Genomic DNA, 20,953 nt, shown 5'->3' on the forward strand with positions numbered 1-20,953 from the left:
TAATCTGCTGCAATTACAGAATGCATTCTGGCATCATTCAAACAACAGACTTTTTGTTAAAATTAACAGATTAATTTTTTTTAGTTAGGCCCTATTCCTGGGCTCTGCCCGGCTTTCTCCCACCTTATACTGCTGATCGTCGTCGTATAAATGAAATAGTCTTGAGTACTGCGTAAAACACCAACACAATATATACTTTTAAATCATTTGAATCGATCGGGTACGTGGGAAGGTTAGTCAGCAACCTGCGGATGGTCGTGGGTTCCCCCGGGCTGTGCCCGGTTTCCACCCACCATAATGCTGACCGCCGTCGTATAAGTGAAATATTCTTGAGTGCGGCGTAAAATACCAATCAAATAAATAAATTTGAATCGATCGGTGGTTAACGTTTCTCAGGCAAAGGGGTTGCGAGATCAGTCCCGACAGAGGCCTATGTTTCGTCTTGCCGGTTGAGTATGTACATGTATGTATGTACGACTGGTGGGCATGAACCTTACTGCGATCATTAAATTGGCGTAAATAAAGACAAATATAAATGCGTGACACTCTTAAACATAGTTAGAAAGGCGTCTCAAAGACGTACGAAGAAACAAACAGTTTTGTTGTGATGAACAGTTTCACACAGAGCTCCTCTCTCATCGACAACGTACGAGTGTATCATGTGCGTGCTCTTCACCAATGAAATGGCGTCAATGGTCCGCCATCTTGTTAAGAGCACTTCCTCACACTCACACACACCCTCTCGAAATCGGCACGAGTTCTGGGCTTCTAAACTTGTGTCTTCTTCAAAATGATTCTGTTGGAGATCAACAACCGCATCGTGGAAGAGGTGCTGACGCTACGGTTTAAGAACGCTTCTAACGGGTGAGTTAACTAAACCCAGTGCAGTGCGAGGTGATCGGTGGCCGGTGACGGCACGCCGGGTAGAATGGGTGAGGCCGCCTGACTCACTATATTTACTTCCTACTTTGGATCGGACCCCGGTTTCGTGACAAATAATGATTTTATCGGAATCATTGCCGAATTTTTCGTAGCCAGGCATGCATGCCATTACGAAATATACACCCACTCTCGTCGACTACGTGTTTAGTTGCCCGCATGGCAGTAAGGGATTATTGTGACAGTCACATTGGTCATCGATGTCTTGTCACCCTGCCCCTGGCTTTGAAGTTTGAAAGATGACACAAATGATAACTCGAGGAAACGTAGGGGGTGGGGTGGGAAGGGGTGGAAGGTTGATGAAAGGTCGTAAGGGGTAGGGGCGGGGTAGGGGCACTAAGGCACTCGTTCAGTGGGTCATGTGTAGATCTGATCTGTAGATCTGTTTTCAACAAATACATTTTCGTGAAAAATTAATAACTTGTACACTCACAGCAGGCCTATTTCAAATGTACTAAATTACATGTTATGCAGTGAACAGGTTGGTCTTGTGTGAACACAGTACATCGTCAACACTTTGCGACATGTCTCCTTATTTTTCAAGAAAACTATGCAACTTTCTAATTCTCTTGTGTATTTTTTGTGGGCCTAGCCTGATTATTACCCTGTCCAGCCTATTTCACCGGGCGATTTTGAGCTTTAGCCTTAAATTATGGGCCATGATATAAGCTCTTAAATATTTGCATCGAATCAATAAAATGTTGAAATTCTTCAGTTAAGTTTGAGCGTGCAGCATCAGATATTTTGTATGAAGTTTAAGGTGTTTTAAGTAAATCCCAAACAGGTTTTGTGAAACGGATCCTAGATTTGATGAGTAAAAGCCAATTCCACAAAATTTCATAAGCGATGTTTCTCATAACTTTTTCGTAAATGACATTGATTGTAGGGTAAAAGGGACCTCAGTGGCCTATGGGGTTAGCACACCAGGACCTCCCATAAATGCAGTCACTGTTAGTTCAAATCCAGCTCATGCTGGCTTCCTCTCCGGCCGTAAGTGGAAAGATCTGCCAGCAACCTGCGGATGGTCATAGGTTTCCACTAGGGCTCAACCCGGTTTCCTCCAACCATAAATTTGGTTGCTGTGGTATAAGTGAAATATTGTACACTACAGTGTGAAACACCAATCAAATAAATCAGGTGTAGGGTGTAGAGCTAGAATGGAAGGTTTTTGTAAAAAAGGATGATTTAACTCGGTTTGCACACTTTTTTGTATGTGGCCGGGCTTGACTACATAGACGTACATAAAACACATTGTTTAATGCAGGATCTGAGCATAAGAAGACATTGACTTCTTGCTGAATGGCTCCGCTATTTTGAATTTGCCTAGGTTTGTTGAGGATTCAGAAGTTACTGCTGTTGAGTGCATTGCATAAGTTTTCAAGTCTTTCAGTGAATCTATTTTGCTATGTCTTCACTTTCATTGTAGTGGATGGGCTTAAGTGACAATAATCATTGGACTTGGACTGCTCACGTGCAGCAGTTTGCTCAGCTTAACATGTGTAGAAAATCACTTGTCCTCCAACCGGCCCGGATAGTTGATAGAGCGTCTGCTGAGGGATCGGTAGATCCAGGATCAATCCTTGATCGAGTCACACCTAAGACTTTAAAAGAGGAAGTTATAACTTCCTCGCTTGGCGTTCAGCATGAAGGGGATAGTGCAATGACTGGTTGACCCGTATCAGTATAATGGTTCGGGCAGGGCGGCTTACTTGCCTTCGGTAAGTCCTCTCAGTGAAGCAGCACTAGATAAAAGAGCGGTGGAAATCCGTCCTGCTACAGGGAGGCACATTACACGTACATGCACCCTAAGGATTCCTTCGTCGTCATGTGACTGAAAAATTGTTGAGTACGACGTTAAACCCCAAGCACGCACTCATTCACTTGTCTTCCATCAATAATATATGGTTTGCCAGTCTGTTAATGACAAATCATTAAAAAATTTATCAGTGTTTGGAGGTTTTGAGGCTCTGATCCCAAATTGATCACACTGTGATTGCAAAAAGGCATTTTATAAAATGCATGTCAAAATGATGATTTCTTGGATCTTTGATGATCTTGTTGATGAGAGAGATACCATAAATGGCCTAAAATTCCATCCACAAAAGTGTATTTTACAGGCAAATACAAATGTCGCAAGATATTACTGTTGGTCTTGAAACTTACAATTTTCCAGTAGAATATCATTTCATGTTCCAAGTAAACCTCAAAACACCTTCACAACATCAGTAGATCTCTCAGAATCAGGGAAAAATGAGCACGTTAGTTATGGCTGAAATTTGTGGTCCGTTATGATATGTATGAGAGCTTTTTATGGTAAACATCATTTTTGTTCACATTCTGGAACTAATATAACACTAGGTATGTATCTGATTGTCCTTATGTCCAGAATTTTTTGTTCTGTCCTTACATGTGTGTGATTTTGAAGAAAATGGTGGTCAATTTACAGAAGACAACAGTTAGGTTGGAGTTTAATGTCAAGTTTGGCAACGTGACAGCATAGCCCAAAAAAACCAAAAAAACTGATGTCCAAACGGATCAATTTGTAAGCACTCATTGGTAAAATTTGCTAATGTTAATTTTTTGGAGGAGTGAGTTTGGGTTTACAGTGCCCATAGTGAGTGCTAGTACTATCTAACACTGTAGACATATTCTTCAAGATTCTGTTCTGCCACCCTGATATTCTCATCTGTCATGAAAGAGAGACAAGCATGCCATCAACATCTGCTGTCTGTTGTGGCCTGAAAGAAAACCTCCTAGTAGCCTGGGACAAAAAAAAAAACTGGCAGGGGAAATTTGAAGCGACAGTTAACATGTGTTGGAGCCTCAGTGACTCATGGATGGCAACTCAGAGCAGTCATTGGTCGGAGTTCCTGTTTACCATTTGGAAAATGTCTAACAGAGAACTATGTAAAACAAATGTTGTAGCTACATGTACATATGTCACTGTAGTTTGTGGAGACTAGAGATCTCAAAACACACCTGACAATTCCTGCATGTTGGGAGAGCATGTGTATATTCTGTATCTAATGCTACATGACGGTTGTGACAGTGGTATTCATTTGGTACTATCTTTAAGCCAAGCCAAGTTACAATTATATATATATAGAACATTGTAATATGCAGTTTTTAAAATAGAACACCAGAGTGACATTCCAGTACAAAACAGTGTTGCCACTTCACAACACAGTAGGGCTACTTGCCTATCCTTTTACCCAGGCGGTGATCGGTGATCGCGTTTAGATCACAGCAGAAAGTACCAAAGTACCAGCAGAACATGATCATTTTGGCAGTATTGGGAACTCAAACTCACCCAAGAACATGATTCAAGTCAAAGACAACACTAACATGCAGTATGTCAGAATAAGTCCAGTGAACACTGTCTAGGATTTTATTTTATTTATTTATTTCATTGGTGTTTTACGTCGTACTCAAGAATATTTCACTTATAAGACGACGGCCAGCATTATGGTAGGTGGAAACAGGGCACGGTCGGGGGGCAAACCCACAACCATCCGCAGGTTGCTGCAGACCTTCCCATGTACGGCCAGAGAGGAAGTCAGCATGAGCTGGATTTGAACTCACAGCGACCGCATTGGTGAGAGGCTCGGCGGGGGGGGGGGGGGGGGGAGTGGGGGCCATTACGCTGCGCTGGCGTGCTAAACCAACTGAGCCACGGAGGCTCCTCACTGTCTAGGAAAGTAGTTCGATTTATTTTTTAGTATTTTTTTGATCTTGTAAATTGACACGTAAACTTTGGATTCTATAATGGCCTTTTCTGAACATAATGGGGCCAGTGACGTCACATCAGGCTTTGACAGTTGACACACACTGACATGCTAGATATAATCAATCAAAATGCATACACATACAGAAATACAATTGCATTCACCCAATGGACGTTAAGACGAACTATTTCATGCAAAAGTGTGGATGTGACATCACAGATATCTTCTAGGTCCCAACAGATCACCGTTGAATCGGGTATTTTATAGACATTTAACTTGGAAAAAAATTTTAAAAACATTAATTGAATTATTTTTCTTCACAGTTTTTAATGGTATTTCATCTAAAAGGAGATATACTTCCTTTTTAGTGTGTTCTTTGTTTTTCAGAAGATCTAAGCCTGTTTAATTCTTAACACCCAGTGTTAAGATCGGCCCTAGACTCATATAAAGCGATGATGTCCCATCAGAAAGGTACATCGTACTGCAGCTAAAATATCGTACCGTGAAACTTCACAGTTTGATATTGCAGTAAATGACAAATAATCGCCATTCACTAATAAAAAAAAATGTCGTTAAATTTGTTACTTTAAAGATTTACACTTTTTTGTATTTTTTTTTTTCAGAGGCAAAGCTGAAAATGTGGACATCACAATAGCAGGTAAGTGTGTACATGTAGTTTATGTTTTAGTATTCATAAATCCAGGAAGAGTCCCTCATACATTATTTGTTTTTTTATGATAATGAAGTGAAGTCAGTAACAGTGTCCATGCTCATTACAAGCTCCTTTATTTTTCCATGAGGATCACATTTATTATGCCTCCAGTCTGGACAGTCAGGTCCTCTGTCATAAGTGCTGTGGAATTTAACCTTTGTTTATTTTTAACTTTTTAATCGCCCGTTTTTTTTTTTCAATTAAGTCACTGTGAGTTCAAGTCTAGCTCTTGTTAGCTTCCTCTCTGTCCATATGTGGGAAGGTTTCCAGCAGCCTTCCAGTTGATTGTGGGTTTCCCCACAGGTTGCTAGGAGACCTTCCCACATACGGCCAGAGACACAGCCAACATGAGCTGCCATATCAGTATAAAACACTCTTTAACACCAGTTGACTGCAGATAGACGATCTGTACTGCCAGAATTAAAGACTGATAAAGAGTAATTCTAGTGTCCAAACAGAATAGCTATTAATGGAGGTGCAGTGGATCTGTTAATTAAAGGTGATTGATCATTTATGATCTGTGTTTAGTTGATCGAGCTGTGAAATTTGGAATCTGCATCTGCGTGCTATAATGCATAATGTTAAACATACTTGTACATATATGTAGCCTTGTTTACATTCAGAATGCAAATATATAATTACGGGGCCTCCGTGGCTCAGTCGGTTGGCGCGCTAGCGCAGCGTAATGACCCAGGAGCCTCTCACCAATGCGGTCGCTCTGAGTTCAAGCCCAGCTCATGCTGGCTTCCTCTCCGGCCGTAAGTGGGAAGGTCTGCAAGCAACCTGCGGATGGTTGTGGGTTTCCCCAGGGCTGTGCCCGATTTCCACCCACCATAATGCTGGCCGCCGTCGTATAAGCGAAATATTCTTGAGTATGGCGTAAAACACCAATCCAATAAATAAATAAACAAATGTATAATTACTTCCCGACATTTTTAAAAATGTAAAGTGTCTAACGTTTTGTGAGATGAACTATTTCTAAAAGTGTTAAAATGTCGCCTCGTTCTTCCAGCCATTCTAATGGGCCATGGAACCAAATAATATATCACAAATGAATATACACAGAACATGTAATATCAAAGAAATTACCCAATTTTGATGGTTTCTTTTTCTTTGTCTTTTCAGATTTTGATGGTGTCCTGTTTCATATATCGAACCCTGATGGCGATAAAAACAAGATTAGAGTGAGTACTATTTTGTAACAGGCCAAATTATAATTATATATATACATATATATATATATATATATATAGACGTACATGCATAATATATGTGAAAAATTCTACAATGTGGCATTGAGTAACAATCAAATACACATTAATAAAGAAAGCATTTTGTTTTTCAACAGGTTAGCATTTCTCTGAAGTTTTACAGTGATCTACAGAAACATGGAGCCGATGCTGTAAGTACATGAATTTCTTTTTCCATGCATCTAAAGTACAATCATTAATTCCCCCCCCCCCACCCTCTTGCCAGTATCAATGAAAGAAGAGTTGATTATTCATTAACACTTAATCTTTTAATCGGATATTTGTTGTTTAATTCTTAAAGTTGCAGATCTTTTAAAACACAAATTTTCCTCAACTCCTATCCATGACCTAAACAGGTGAGTAGATCCACTTATGTGAGTGTGATGATGATCTCAGTGTAATTCGCTAGAGGTTCAGGTTAGATAGTGCAAGGGGGGAGGGGGGTTGAATGATTAAAGTGCTTACCTTTTAATCCCTAAGACATAAGAGTTGTCGGTTCAAATCCAGCCTTGGACAGTTCGTTAATATTTTCTCCTGCACTCTCTGTGTGTGGGACCTTGATGACATAGGTTTAGCCAGAGGGGTGTCTCAGTGTCTTTCAGGTGCCGTATTCTGACAAAATTATCAGAATACAATAGGGAAGATGGGAGAGACGGGGAAAATGGGAGAAAATTGGAAATGAGAGCGCCTGATTTCAAATCGTGGCCAAATCTATGCCTGGTGACGAAAAGCAGTCAACAGTGCTCATGTCATACTTTTAATGAAGAGCACTTGTTCTTCACTAGTATGATATGAGGATCTGTATGTCACATTTTAAAGTTCGTTGTAACATACCAACGGTTAGTTGTTTACGCCAGACACTCAGGCTTCCTCTACTCCTAAACCTCATAGCAATGAAATAAATAAAAATGGATTGAGTATACCATTAAACAACCATCAAATTCAGTTTGCCATTGGGCCGGTTTCCTCCCACCATAATGCTGGCCGCCATCGTATAAATGAAATATTTTTGAGTGCGGCGTAAAACATCAATCAGATAAATAAATAAACAAACTTGCCATAGATGTAATTACAAGTGTCAAAAGAGAAGTCAGCCGTAAATCTTATCACCTGTCGCAGAACAGGTTTAGCCAGTTGTCCAGATCAAAGCTCGTGCCAAGCTTAGCTGAATTTTAGGTGGTCTGTTCAAAAAGCTGAAAGTGTTAAAATGTAATTACAACCATCGTTTGTTTTCTCTTTTCAGCTTATACAAAGAGAATATGGAGACAGTTTAACACAAGCAGAATCAGGTATGTCATGGAAGGGGGGTAACTCTAGACAGTAGTGTGACTGTTGGAAACCCCTGTGATAATATTTAGGTTTGTCCTTCTTTCACAAGTGGTTATATGTACATGGTTATTATATCTCAAACAAGTACAGCTATGTAAGCCTTCTGTGGCTGTCTTTCTAAATGGTTTTTGTGAGTAGTAATAAATGAATGAGTAAACTGGTAAATGTTTAGACTTGGTGAATGGATTTAATCTTGTAAAATTACATGAGCAGACCATGGTGGGCAGTCAGCACACAAGGTGGGGCTCTCACTGTGCACGGGGCCGTTGTGATCTCAAGCAGTTGACTTGTGCGACCAGTGTTACAGTGTAACGTTCGTTGTAGACCTCTTGTGGTCCACCAGTATGGTGTGGGAAAGGTTTTTTCAGTTGCTTGTAAAACGTCTTTGGTTTACACTGGGCACTCCAGTTTCCTCACCCATAAAATTATGACCCCTCCCTCCCTTGGATTTTTAGAAGTGAAAAATTGTTGAGAATGGCATTAAGTAATAGTAAAATAAATAAGCAATTGTCATGTTTTCTTTTCCACAGGATACAGCGTATCCTTACTCTATGACCTTACCAACATTCCAGCCAAATTTGAAGACATTGTGAAAAAGGCCGGCCTTCTTAAAAGAAATTGTTTTGCATCTGTGTTCGAAAAATATTTTGACTTTCAAGCGGAGGGAAAGGATGGGCAGCAAAGAGCTGTAATCCACTATAGAGACGATGAAACAATGTAAGTTTTTGGGCCGCCGCCGCAGATGGGTTTTTTTTTTTTCAAGAATTATTAGGACTGTATCAGGCAATCATTAAAAACATATGTCCTTTAGGAGTACCCCATCCACACTTCCAAAAAAGGCTGCTGTGGTTTTTATTGAGATTTTGATAAAAAAAAATTTTTTTCATTTTTCTCTTGATGTTAATTTCTTTTACAGTGTACAATGTTATTTGTGACAGGGTGGAGTTACAGTGTACAATGTTATTTCTGACCAGGTGGAGTTACAGTATACAATGTTATTTGTGACAGGGTGGAGTTACAGTGTACAATGTTATTTCTGACCAGGTGGAGTTACAGTGTACAATGTTATTTCTGACCAGGTGGAGTGACAGTGTACAATGTTATTTGTGACAGGGTGGACTTACAGTGTACAATGTTATTTCTGACATGGTGGAGTTACAGTATTCAATGTTATTTCTGACCAGGTGGAGTTACAGTGTACAATGTTATTTCTAACATGGTGGAGTTACAGTATACAATGTTATTTCTGACCAGGTGGAGTTACAGTATACAATGTTATTTCTGACCAGGTGGAGTTACAGTGTACAATGTTATTTCTGACAGAGTGAAGATACAGTATACAATGTGATTTCTGACAGAGTGAAGATACAGTATACAATGTTATTTCTGACCAGGTGGAGTTACAGTATACAATGTTATTTCTGATAGCGTGAAGATACAGTGTACAATGTTATTTCTGTCAGGGTGGAGTTACAGTATACTATGATATTTCTGACAGAGTGGAGTTACAGTATACAATGTTATTTCTGACCAGGTGGAGTTACAGTGTACAATGTTATTTCTGACCAGGTGGAGTGACAGTGTACAATGTTATTTGTGACAGGGTGGACTTACAGTGTACAATGTTATTTGTGACAGGGTGGACTTACAGTATACAATGTGATTTCTGACAGAGTGAAGATACAGTATACAATGTTATTTCTGACAGGGTGGAGTTACAGTATACTATGTTATTTCTGACAGGGTGGAGTTACAGTATACAATGTTATTTGTGACAGGGTGGAATTACAGTATACAATGTTATTTCTGACCAGGTGGAGTTACAGTATACAGTGTTATTTGTGACAGGGTGGAGTTACAGTGTACAATGTTATTTCTGACCAGGTGGAGTTACAGTATACAATGTTATTTGTGACAGAGTGGAGTTACAGTATACAATGTTATTTCTGACCAGGTGGAGTTACAGTATACAGTGTTATTTGTGACAGGGTGGAGTTACAGTGTACAATGTTATTTGTGACAGGGTGGACTTACAGTGTACAATGTCATTTCTGACATGGTGGAGTTACAGTATACAATGTTATTTCTGACCAGGTGGAGTTACAGTATACAGTGTTATTTCTGACCAGGTGGAGTTACAGTGTACAATGTTATTTCTGACAGAGTGAAGATACAGTATACAATGTGATTTCTGACAGAGTGAAGATACAGTATACAATGTTATTTCTGACAGGGTGGAGTTACAGTATACTATGTTATTTCTGACAGGGTGGAGTTACAGTATACAATGTTATTTCTGACAGGGTGGAATTACAGTATACAATGTTATTTCTGACCAGGTGGAGTTACAGTATACAGTGTTATTTGTGACAGGGTGGAGTTACAGTGTACAATGTTATTTGTGACAGGGTGGAGTTACAGTATACAATGTTATTTCTGACCAGGTGGAGTTACAGTATACAATGTTGTTTCTGACAGAGTGAAGTTACAGTATACAATGTTATTTCTGACAGGGTGAAGTTACAGTGTACAATGTTATTTCTGATAGAGTGAAGATACAGTGTACAATGTTATTTCTGTCAGGGTGGAGTTACAGTATACTATGTTATTTCTGACAGAGTGGAGTTACAGTATACAATGTTATTTCTGACCAGGTGGAGTTACAGTGTACAATGTTATTTCTGACCAGGTGGAGTTACAGTATACAGTGTTATTTGTGACAGGGTGGAGTTACAGTGTACAATGTTATTTGTGACAGGGTGGAGTTACAGTGTACAGTGTTTTTTGTGACATGGTGGAGTTACAGTGTACAATGTTATTTCTGACCAGGTGGAGTTACAGTATACAATGTTGTTTCTGACAGAGTGAAGTTACAGTGTACAATGTTATTTGTGACAGGGTGGAGTTACAGTGTACAATGTTATTTTCTGACAGAGGGAAGTTACAGTGTACAGTGCTATTTTTGACAGGATGGAGTTACAGTATACAATGTTATTTCTGACCAGGTGGAGTTACAGTGTACAATGTTATTTCTGACCAGGTGGAGTTACAGTATACAATGTTATTTCTCACCAGGTGGAGTTACAGTGTACAATGTTATTTCTGACCAGGTGGAGTTACAGTATACAGTGTTATTTGTGACAGGGTGGAGTTACAGTGTACAATGTTATTTGTGACAGGGTGGAGTTACAGTGTACAGTGTTTTTTGTGACATGGTGGAGTTACAGTGTACAATGTTATTTCTGACCAGGTGGAGTTACAGTGTACAATGTTATTTCTGACCAGGTGCAGTAACAGTGTACAATGTTATTTCTGACCAGGTGGAGTTACAGTGTACAATGTTATTTCTGACCAGGTGGAGTTACAGTATACAGTGTTATTTGTGACAGGGTGGAGTTACAGTGTACAATGTTATTTGTGACAGGGTGGAGTTACAGTGTACAGTGTTTTTTGTGACATGGTGGAGTTACAGTGTACAATGTTATTTCTGACCAGGTGGAGTTACAGTATACAATGTTGTTTCTGACAGAGTGAAGTTACAGTGTACAATGTTATTTCTGACAGAGTGGAGTTACAGTGTACAATGTTATTTTCTGACAGAGGGAAGTTACAGTGTACAGTGTTATTTTTGACAGGATGGAGTTACAGTATACAATGTTATTTCTGACAGAGTGAAGTTACAGTGTACAATGTTATTTCTGACAGAGTGAAGTTACAATGTACAATGTTATTTCTGACCAGGTGGAGTTACAGTGTACAATGTTATTTCTGACCAGGTGGAGTAACAGTGTACCATGTTATTTCTGACCAGGTGGAAATACAGCGTACAGTGTTATTTCTGACAGAGTGGAGTTACAGTGTACAATGTTATTTTCTGACAGAGGGAAGTTACAGTGTACAATGTTATTTCTGACAGAGTGAAGTTACAGTGTACAATGTTATATCTGAATGAGTGAAGTTACAGTGTACAGTGTTATTTGTGACAGGGTTGAGTTACAGTGTACAATGTTATTTCTGACAGAGTGAAGTTACAGTGTACAATGTTATTTCTGACAGAGTGAAGTTACAGTGTACAATGTTATTTCTGACCAGGTGGAAATACACCGTACAGTGTTATTTCTGACAGAGTGAAGTTAAGTTATCTGAGAATATCTAGCTCTAATGGACATCTTTCACAAACTTGGTTTAGAAAATATCGAAAAAAAGAAAAGAGAAATAGATGGTTGAAGCTCTATCTGGCTCAGTGAATGGACATGGCCATCTGGTTTGCTGACGGGAGACCTTTGATCCATGAATCGCTGTGAGTCAGTCCAGATCTTGGTGGTTAGGCTGCTGGGAGAGTTGTCATGGTTTTCAGCGGTCTCTTCTTGGTTCCACCCAGCACTTTTTTCTGGCCACTGTAATGTAGGTGGCATGATTCAGTGATCTCCCTTTGGTGCTCTCTAGTCCCTGACCTCTGTAAAGGTCATTCCTACAAGTAACCGTGGAAGCAACAACAAATCATATATTTATCCTTTTCACAAGGTATTTTATTATCTTTGTTTCAGGTATGTGGAAGCTAAGAAAGACCGAGTGACAGTGATTTTTAGCACAATATTTAGAGATGATGATGACATCATTATTGGAAAAGTCTTCATGCAGGTAAGAATGGAATCCTGCGGGATGGTTTTGAAATAATACAGAAACAAAAACAGTTTCAGGAGGTGTATTATGGAACTGTATGGGAGTTAATTTATTTATTTATTTGATTGGTGTTTTACGCTGTACTCAATAATATTTCACTTATACGACAGCGGCTAGCATTATGGTGGGTGGAAACCGGGGAAGTTAATTTAAGTAACAGGGTTGTGTGGCATTACAGGAATTCAGTGAACTGTGTTGTATGGCCGTTCGGGAATAATAGGAACTTCTATGGCCGTATATTCCCACAATAATGCTGGCCGCCGGTGTAAAAATGAAATATTCTTATCATAAAACATCAATCAAGTAGTGGAAATGTTTTACGTGACGTATATAGTACATAAAAGGGATCAGCGCTGGCCGTTGAAAACTCGCTTGCGCTCACCTTGTTCTCGCCTAACATCAGGTTTAGGTTAATGATCTGCTACTTGCCACAAAATATATTTTTTTAAACTCCAGTGTATAAATAACGTCTAGCTCATGTGCCTAAAATGACATGAAGAAGGGGGTACGTGTAAATTGCTCACAGCCTATTTTCTCACACCCTGGCCAGTGTCTCTTTCTCTGTATACAGATGTAAGTGTTGCATTAGTGTAGGAACTAAAGGAAATGTTTCGTTTGCACAGGAATTCAAGGAAGGGCGTAGGAAATACCAGCAGGCCCCACAGGTGCTGTTCAGCCATAAGGACCCTCCTCTAGAGCTGCAGAGTACAGACGCACGCACGGGAGATAACATAGGCTATATTACATTTGGTGAGTACAAATGTTTCCGTGGAAGACAACATAGGCTATATTACATTTGGTTTGTGAGACACAAATGGGAGACATTATAGACTATATTACATTTGGTGAGTACAGACACCCATCCAGGAGACAACTTAGGCTATATTACATTTGATATACTCCTGGGAGACAACATAGGCTATATTACGTTTGGTTTGTGAGACACACAATGGAAAACAACATAGACTATATTACATGTGATGTACTCATGGGAGACAACATAGTCTGTATGACATTTGGTTTGTGAGACACACATGGGAAAAAGACATAGGTTATATTAGATTTGATGCCCACATGGGAGACAACATAAGCTATATTATGTTTGGTGAGTGCAGATGTACTCATGGGAGACAACATGGTCTGTGTTACAATTGTTGAGTTCTGATGCCTGCAAGGGAGACAACATAGGCTATATTACATGTGGTGAGTACTGATCCCTTCATTGGGGACAACATAAAATGTTTTCTAAAGGGTTTCTTTAATGGAGATTAACGACTGAAAGTCAAATTACAAAAAACAATTGGTCTGTCCTTTTTTCATCCACTTGTGATATTCACTTGTCAGGGATTTTTGTACACACATCCTTTTTTTTATTTATGATTCACACTTGGTTGTTACTGTTGTCTTCTTTGAGTGTCACAATATACATTGTCATGTTTTTTTGTTGTTTTTTTTTCAAGTGTTGTTTTCCCCGTCACACGAGCCCGAGCGCGAGAGACAACACAATCAACCTGATCCACACTCTGAGAGATTACCTACATTACCACATCAAGTGTTCAAAGGTATCTATTATAGGAGCAGGTTTGACGCTCAGCCAATATCTGAATGTGTGAAATATAAATAAATAAATATATATATTATAGGAGAAGTTAAAATTCTGCCTTTCAGAGTGAAATGGGGGTTGAGTTTCAAGTCTGGTCATACCTCAAACTTGTCACTTTCATAAGGTTACCATAACACTTCAGGTGGAATTTTGTCATGTATTTAACACCTTAATCTCCAGTGTAGTAGATGAGAGGTTTATATAGCATCTGCCAAACCTGTGACAGATTAACGTTCAGTCCAAAGTCTGGCCATACCTAAAACTTGTCACTTTCATAAGGTTACCATAACACTTCAGGTGGAGTTTTGTCATGTATTTAATACCTTAATACCAGTGTAGTAGATGAGAGGTTTATATAGCGTCTGCCAAACCTGTGACAGATTAACGTTCAGTCCAAAGTCTGGTCATACCTAAAACTTGTAACTTTCATAAGGTTACCATAACACTTCAGGTGGAGTTTTGTCATGTATTTAATACCTTAATCTCCAGTGTAGTAGATGAGAGGTTTATATAGCATCTGCCAAACCTGTGACAGATTAACGTTCAGTCCAAAGTCTGGTCATACCTAAAACTTGTAACTTGCTCTCTCGCGGCTCAGTATATAAGGATTATCCTTGTACTGGTCAGACTAGTTAATACATGGGGATTCTACAGGGTGTCATAACTGCTATTAGCAGCATGACTGTCCACTGAGGCAGCACCGATAATGTTTCAGCTATGAGTGGAGCATGTTACAAGGAGGCACAGTGGAGATATCACTGACATAACCCTTGAAAGTTTATTAATACCAGATTGGACACACAAGGTGCAGGTTCAAACCTGGATTTGGGCAAGGAACCTGTAGATTTTGTGCTCTCACTGCCCAAGGAGGCGTTTGTAACAACAAGCAGTCAACAAAGGTTTTGTGCATTGTTTAACATTCATAAAAGACCATTTGTCTTCCTCCATTAAAATCGGCATGTCTGTACATCACATGTGAAAATGTTGGTCAGGAACCTGCCAAAGGTCAATTAAATTTCTTTAATTATGGCTTTAAACAACAATCAAATAAATAAATCTCAAACAAATGAATGAAGTAATGTTTTTCTGCTGGGACATATGCATGTAAACTGGTATACTTATATGCAAAACAAAGAAGATAAAGAAATTTTTAATTCAGGTAAAGAAAAATATTGACACCAAGATAATATTTATGAATGGTAAGGATGTATTCTGGTCAGAAAATTTTCTTCCATGGTTGATGACGACTTCCATGACGACTGATGAACCAGTTTTCCTTTAATAGTAATACACACCTTTCAGTTCCACTGGTTGGTTGTCTGTTACGGGTTTTCAAAGTGTTGAATATCCTTAGATATTTTCGTTTATGTATGAAAATATGTATCCTTACATATTTTCACCTGGTTGTTTAAAACTTGTTTAAGTCTGAGTATCAGATTTAACATTAAGCCAAGCCTTCAATTTGTAATTAGCCTTAAAAAATTATACTGCTGCTAAGCATAAGTATAATTCTATAAATATCTGTTTATTTTAGTAATAAACACCTTTCACTTTCAGTGGTTGTTTGTCAGTTATGTGTTTTCAAAGTGATGAGGATATTTATGCAGTATTTGTCTTTTAAAATGTACTTTTCACTTAAGTGTACATTTAACTGAGTTTGCCGAGATGATGCTTGTCATTATTCATCCAATCATATGTCACATTTCATGTTCACAGGCATATATACACTCTCGGATGCGAGCAAAGACGTCAGACTTCCTCAAAGTGTTGAATAGAGCGAGACCAGAGGTGAAAAATGCAGAGAAGAAGACAATAACGTGAGTGGCCTCCCTTTAGGGATTAAATCTCTCCTTTCATTTCATCCCTGGCTATCATTATTATTAAGGTCTTGGTAGCCATAAGTAGTCAGCGTATTTGGTGTCATCTTACATGAATTGTGATATTTAACACTTGCCTACCACCGATATGGTATACTAGTATGTCTAACAAGGGAGAGTTGGCCAGTAACTCACCAAAAGTCAGTGGTTTACTTTGGCACTCTGGTTGGTCAAATCTGCTTTTGTGGAAATGAAAAATGAAATATTCGAGACTGCGGACATCCGGGCATTTCACTCATAGGAGGCAGCAGTAAGCCGATGACACGGTGAAAGATAACATGGGAGGGTATAGGGAAATGAACAACATTGGACGATATTCAGAGAAGTACTGTTGATAATAACTGGAAATTGTAGGATGTAAGGCAACTGAACAATGTGCACAGCATATATAAATTGTCAAAACCTGGAGTTTTGTATTAACTCCCATGTATACGACAATGTTTTCACCACCATGTGTGGACGAGTAAGTGTGTGGGCACGAGTAAAACGACAAAAGCCCGAAAGTCTGTGGTCTCGAATGGTGTTACTGAAAAAAGCAGTGAAGTAAATGGATCTCAGTGCTAGGAATTGTTCATGACTTGTGAGGTTTTTAACTGGGGGATTAAAGCAGGAGATTTGTCAGTTACCTGAATAAAGCTACTCCGGGGAGTTCTCTTCTCCGTAATTCTCAAGACATGTGACGTCACGAGAATTTATTGCATTACAATGTGTTGTCTTTCTCTTTTTTGCCATTATCACTTTCCTCACACCTTTTTTTTTTTTTCTTTTCATATTTAAAATGTAAATGTAAAAGATGTAAGTTCTAAAATATTGTCGTAAATCAGCTTTAATGGATGCGTTTGAATATAAACCACAATTGTACACTCAATCAAATTTATTTTTACATGCATTTTGTCCTCATTTGGAACATCATTATGTGAAGAGGAAACCTACCAAGAGGTGTCAGCAATCTGTGGATGGTTGTGGGTTTCCCCCCGAGCTGTGCCCGGTTTCCTCCCACCATAATGCTGGCTGCTGTTGTATAAGTGAAATATTCTTGAGTACGGCGTAAAACACCAATCAAATAAATTCATAAAACACCAAGAGGTGATCTCAGTTACCCACCATTTATACATTTATTTCTTATGTCCCTGTCTTCTTGAAGAGAAATCGAAAGAAAAAAGGTAAAATAACCTAAAATTTCAACCGCAAAAGTGCATTTTTAGAGGCAAATAAATGTCCCAAAATACTACCACAAAAGTGCATTTTTAGAGGCAAATAAATGTCCCAAAATACTATTTCGGGGCTGAAATTTACAATTCCCCAGCAGGATATCATTCCATGTTCCAAGCAAACCTCAGTACACCTTTCTAAAATCAATAGTAGGGGCCTCTGTGTCTCAGTCGGTTAATGCGTTAGTGCAGCGTAATGACCCAGAAGCCTCTCACCAATGCGGTCGCTGTGAGTTCAAGTCCAAATCATGCTGACTTCCTGTCCAGCCGTAAGTTGGAAAGTCTGCTTGCAGTTTAGTTTAGAACCTATTTCTCCCTAAAATCAATAGAACTGTCACAGTCAGGAGAAATGAGCAAGTTAGGCAGGGACGACATTTATGGTCATTTATGGAATATCTGTTGAAAACCATATTTACAGATAACTTTTCACATCCGTTTCTGCAAAGTTTACATCATTTGTATGTATGTTTTCTGTCCACTTAATTAATAGCCTCACACCCTATAACCGATCAGGCTATGAGTCATTACAGCATTCCTGTTGGTTTTATTTCTCATCTCATTTGCCTTACAAACTTGCATGTTTATTACATATTACCTCTCCCTTTTCTCCGCAGGGGTCGAACTTTCAAGATGAATTAGAATATATCCCATTTTTGCAATCTTCACGCCTTGTACATTTTACCAAATTTCATCCACCAATCAGTGAAGAGAAGACAGAGGACATCACAACTGCCCAATCAGAAGACACCTTACAAAGAGACATGGACCACAAAGACCTCAGGCCTTAGAACATGCTACAATGTACATGTACTTTATGACGAAATATAAATGTCTTTTTTTTTTTCTTTTTTCAAACATCTTGACTAGCTTCACTAAGTTTGGTTGCAAATTTTGTTTTGGGGGGAAGATTCTTGTGAAGATAATGATGATATGATGACAGTATATATAAAGATGTCACTGAGAGCAAAACACCTTTCAACATGGAATTACCCTTTTCCAAGCCTAGGTTGCTATGGTAATGGATTCTGCCAGTTTGATAATGGGGTAATTTTCTGGGTTTATTCTGGCTCTGTTAATTTCTATAATAAATGTATATATACACATGAATATACTTTACCTTGCCCTTAAAATAATACCTTTTATTAATTATGATGCAATTAGTGTGCTTATTATGAATGCTTGGCAAGTGAACGTTGCTTTGCTGTCACAGTTCTTGTATTATTGTTTGAATTATATGTGTTACTGGATGTGTATACTAAAATGATACTATTATATTTTTATTACTTAGTGTTTAGCTACCACAGTTCAAAAAGAAATTTGTGTATATTTGTTTTAATGATAGAAGACACATAGTAAGTATGAAGGAACTTGGATCACTCATAGACTGTTCCATTGAGGGAAGAAATTGATTTGGTACTTGGCCTCCTTTAGACTTTAGGCAAAGTCTTTAGCTTTATGAATGTGTGAATTATTTGGTCTCCACAATCACAGCTATTAGGAAATTCATCATGTGTTGATTTTCACTATGAAGTATTTCGTTTGCACTCTTCAACAGTGTTATATAGGATGTAAATTTACCCAGTAAGATACGACAGCTGTACAGGCAGGTATTTTAGCTACTGTTCTCTTCTTTTGCACAGGATTTTTTTACTTTTTGTGATGTAAACCTGGTCAACTTTAGTCTCATTGTTTTGAAAGTTAAGTTGGTATCAAAAAACTAAAATGAATGAAAAATCAGGCGATGTATAGTAAGGTAACTCAAGGTTTAAGAGTTTAATTTACCATAATTCGCCAGCCAATTGGCAGAAGAAAGAACAAGTTTATTAGTTAAACTAGTTGCTCAGTTTCTCCCTAGTATGACGTAAAAAACACCATGTTAAGATGCAAAAAGTTTGGAACATTTCCGTAGTTATGGGATTTTGTCTCACTCACGACATACAAATTTTGCCAAATTTGAAACCTGGTTATGTATATTTAATGAGAGCTATAAAAGCATGTGTAGGTGATATTTGTTTTGCTTTGCAAAATTGCAAAGAAACCTATGCGAAAAGGTGTTCTTGAGTTATGCCATGTAGCAAGGTGCATTTTTGAGAAAGTAGGGTTGTTGCCACATGAATAAAGCAACAGGTGTTTTACACAATGTAGTTATAAATGGTGTTGCTAAATAGCAAGACTCTTCAAAAAAAAAAAATTTGAACTGCAGTTCTTGGTAGATGTTATTTAATTTTGAAAGCATTCGGAATGTTTCTTGCATGTGAAACAGTGACCGTGTTAATAGCCTTGTTCATCTGTGTCTATACAGTTGCTTATAGGCACAGCCTATACCAATTCGCATGTTTCAGGTTGAAATGTAACTGACTCCTCTCAAAGACTAAAAGAAAAGAAAAAAGTAACAAATCAAGTCAAAATTCATGGCAGTATATTGAAGGTCAGGCATTTGTCATTGTGTCCCAGTGAGGCAGCACCATAAAGAAAGCCATCATTGGGACTGGCATACTACAAGCTGTCCCCATCGTCATATAACCTATATGACAGTAATGATGAAAGCGAAGTTAAAAAAAAAGAGAGAGAGAAAAAGCAAATTCATGTGCTGATCCTTTAAGCTTTCAAGCTCTTCATGGCTGTTGTTTAACACCATACTAGTAATTCGTTTGGACGAAAAGAGGCTTGGGGGACAAACAGCCAGTCTGTGTGAAGAGCTGTAGGCCTATCTTTCTAACTTGAATTTGCAGTAACCTTGAAACATGCATATTACACTACCGATATGTACATGTATGTGTTGTATGTTGGCAGCAACCGCTTCAGCTTTCACACCTGTCCTTATAACATGTAGCTTGATGCCAAACTGTTTTAAGTTTTTGAATGAAGAGAGAATACGCAATGGAAGGAGTATTTTTGTACAACAGATCTTAATAAACAGGATTTTATGATTTATGGTATTACCGGCAATGAATACCGGTACCTATGACCATACAACCTGCTCCATCACCCACCCCACCGCTTAGACCCTCTCACTTGACCTATATTTGTTTAATTTATGAGTTTCAAGCCTTCTCATATGTAATTTATAACATCTTCGGGCAGGATATTATAAAAATTATTTTATGAAATACGTTTTTTTCTGCAAACTCACTCAGTCTGTAATAAGTGGTCGAACAGGTGGCGCCCCCATGTGCATTGCACTGTTCAGGGGGAAACAACTGGAGGTGGGAAAGCTTTCAGCAGGTCAATAAATATCATCCTGTGATAAAAAAAAAAGTTTGGGCTGTTTTGTTGTTTTTCCCACATGACTTTATTGAACTAAATTGTTGGTAACTGCTTGCGGGCTTGTCAACCCACTACGGTGACAAAAGGGCCTGTCAAGGAGTGTCTGGCTCAAAAAAATTAACCTTCAATTCGGTGTCCGACCCTGCCCAAGTCCTGGTTGTTACTGGATTTGTATTCGACATAAGAATGCGAAAGGCGGGTTTAAACTTGGACAGAAAATTTGTTGACGGCGCTTGTTTGGCTTTCATCACAGTCCACCTGGCTCATTGAAAACTACTTGTCTGCCAACAATATGGTTTGCTATACCTGTAGGCTAGACGTGGGAAAGTTAATCAGTGACTTGTCAAAGGTTGGTGG

The 20,953-nt window shown here is 38.7% G+C and overlaps 1 protein-coding gene across 1 annotated transcript; it reads left to right on the forward strand.

The window, feature by feature from the left end:
- Positions 1-713: 713 nt before the first annotated feature.
- LOC135477399 (actin-related protein 2/3 complex subunit 2-like) lies at positions 714-19,724 on the forward strand. The gene is made up of 11 exons (XM_064757471.1): positions 714-864; positions 5,288-5,322; positions 6,502-6,560; positions 6,725-6,778; positions 7,870-7,915; positions 8,486-8,672; positions 12,503-12,596; positions 13,262-13,387; positions 14,099-14,200; positions 15,958-16,058; positions 17,944-19,724. The coding sequence occupies exons 1-11, from the start codon at positions 791-793 to the stop codon at positions 17,966-17,968; spliced, it is 903 nt and encodes a 300-aa protein (XP_064613541.1). The 5' UTR covers positions 714-790; the 3' UTR covers positions 17,969-19,724.
- Positions 19,725-20,953: the final 1,229 nt, after the last annotated feature.

This window comes from Liolophura sinensis, chromosome 11 (genome assembly GCF_032854445.1).
Source record: "Liolophura sinensis isolate JHLJ2023 chromosome 11, CUHK_Ljap_v2, whole genome shotgun sequence".
In the NCBI taxonomy this organism is placed as follows: Eukaryota; Metazoa; Mollusca; class Polyplacophora; order Chitonida; family Chitonidae; genus Liolophura; species Liolophura sinensis.

Bases quoted from the DNA above. Each gene is read 5' to 3' on its own strand.
- LOC135477399 (XM_064757471.1), top strand. From the start codon at position 791: ATGATTCTGTTGGAGATCAACAACCGCATCGTGGAAGAGGTGCTGACG. The intron at 5,323-6,501 runs GTAAGTGTGTAC...TTGTCTTTTCAG, and splicing joins TGTGGACATCACAATAGCAG to ATTTTGATGGTGTCCTGTTT. The intron at 13,388-14,098 runs GGTGAGTACAAA...TTTTTTTTCAAG, and splicing joins ACATAGGCTATATTACATTT to TGTTGTTTTCCCCGTCACAC.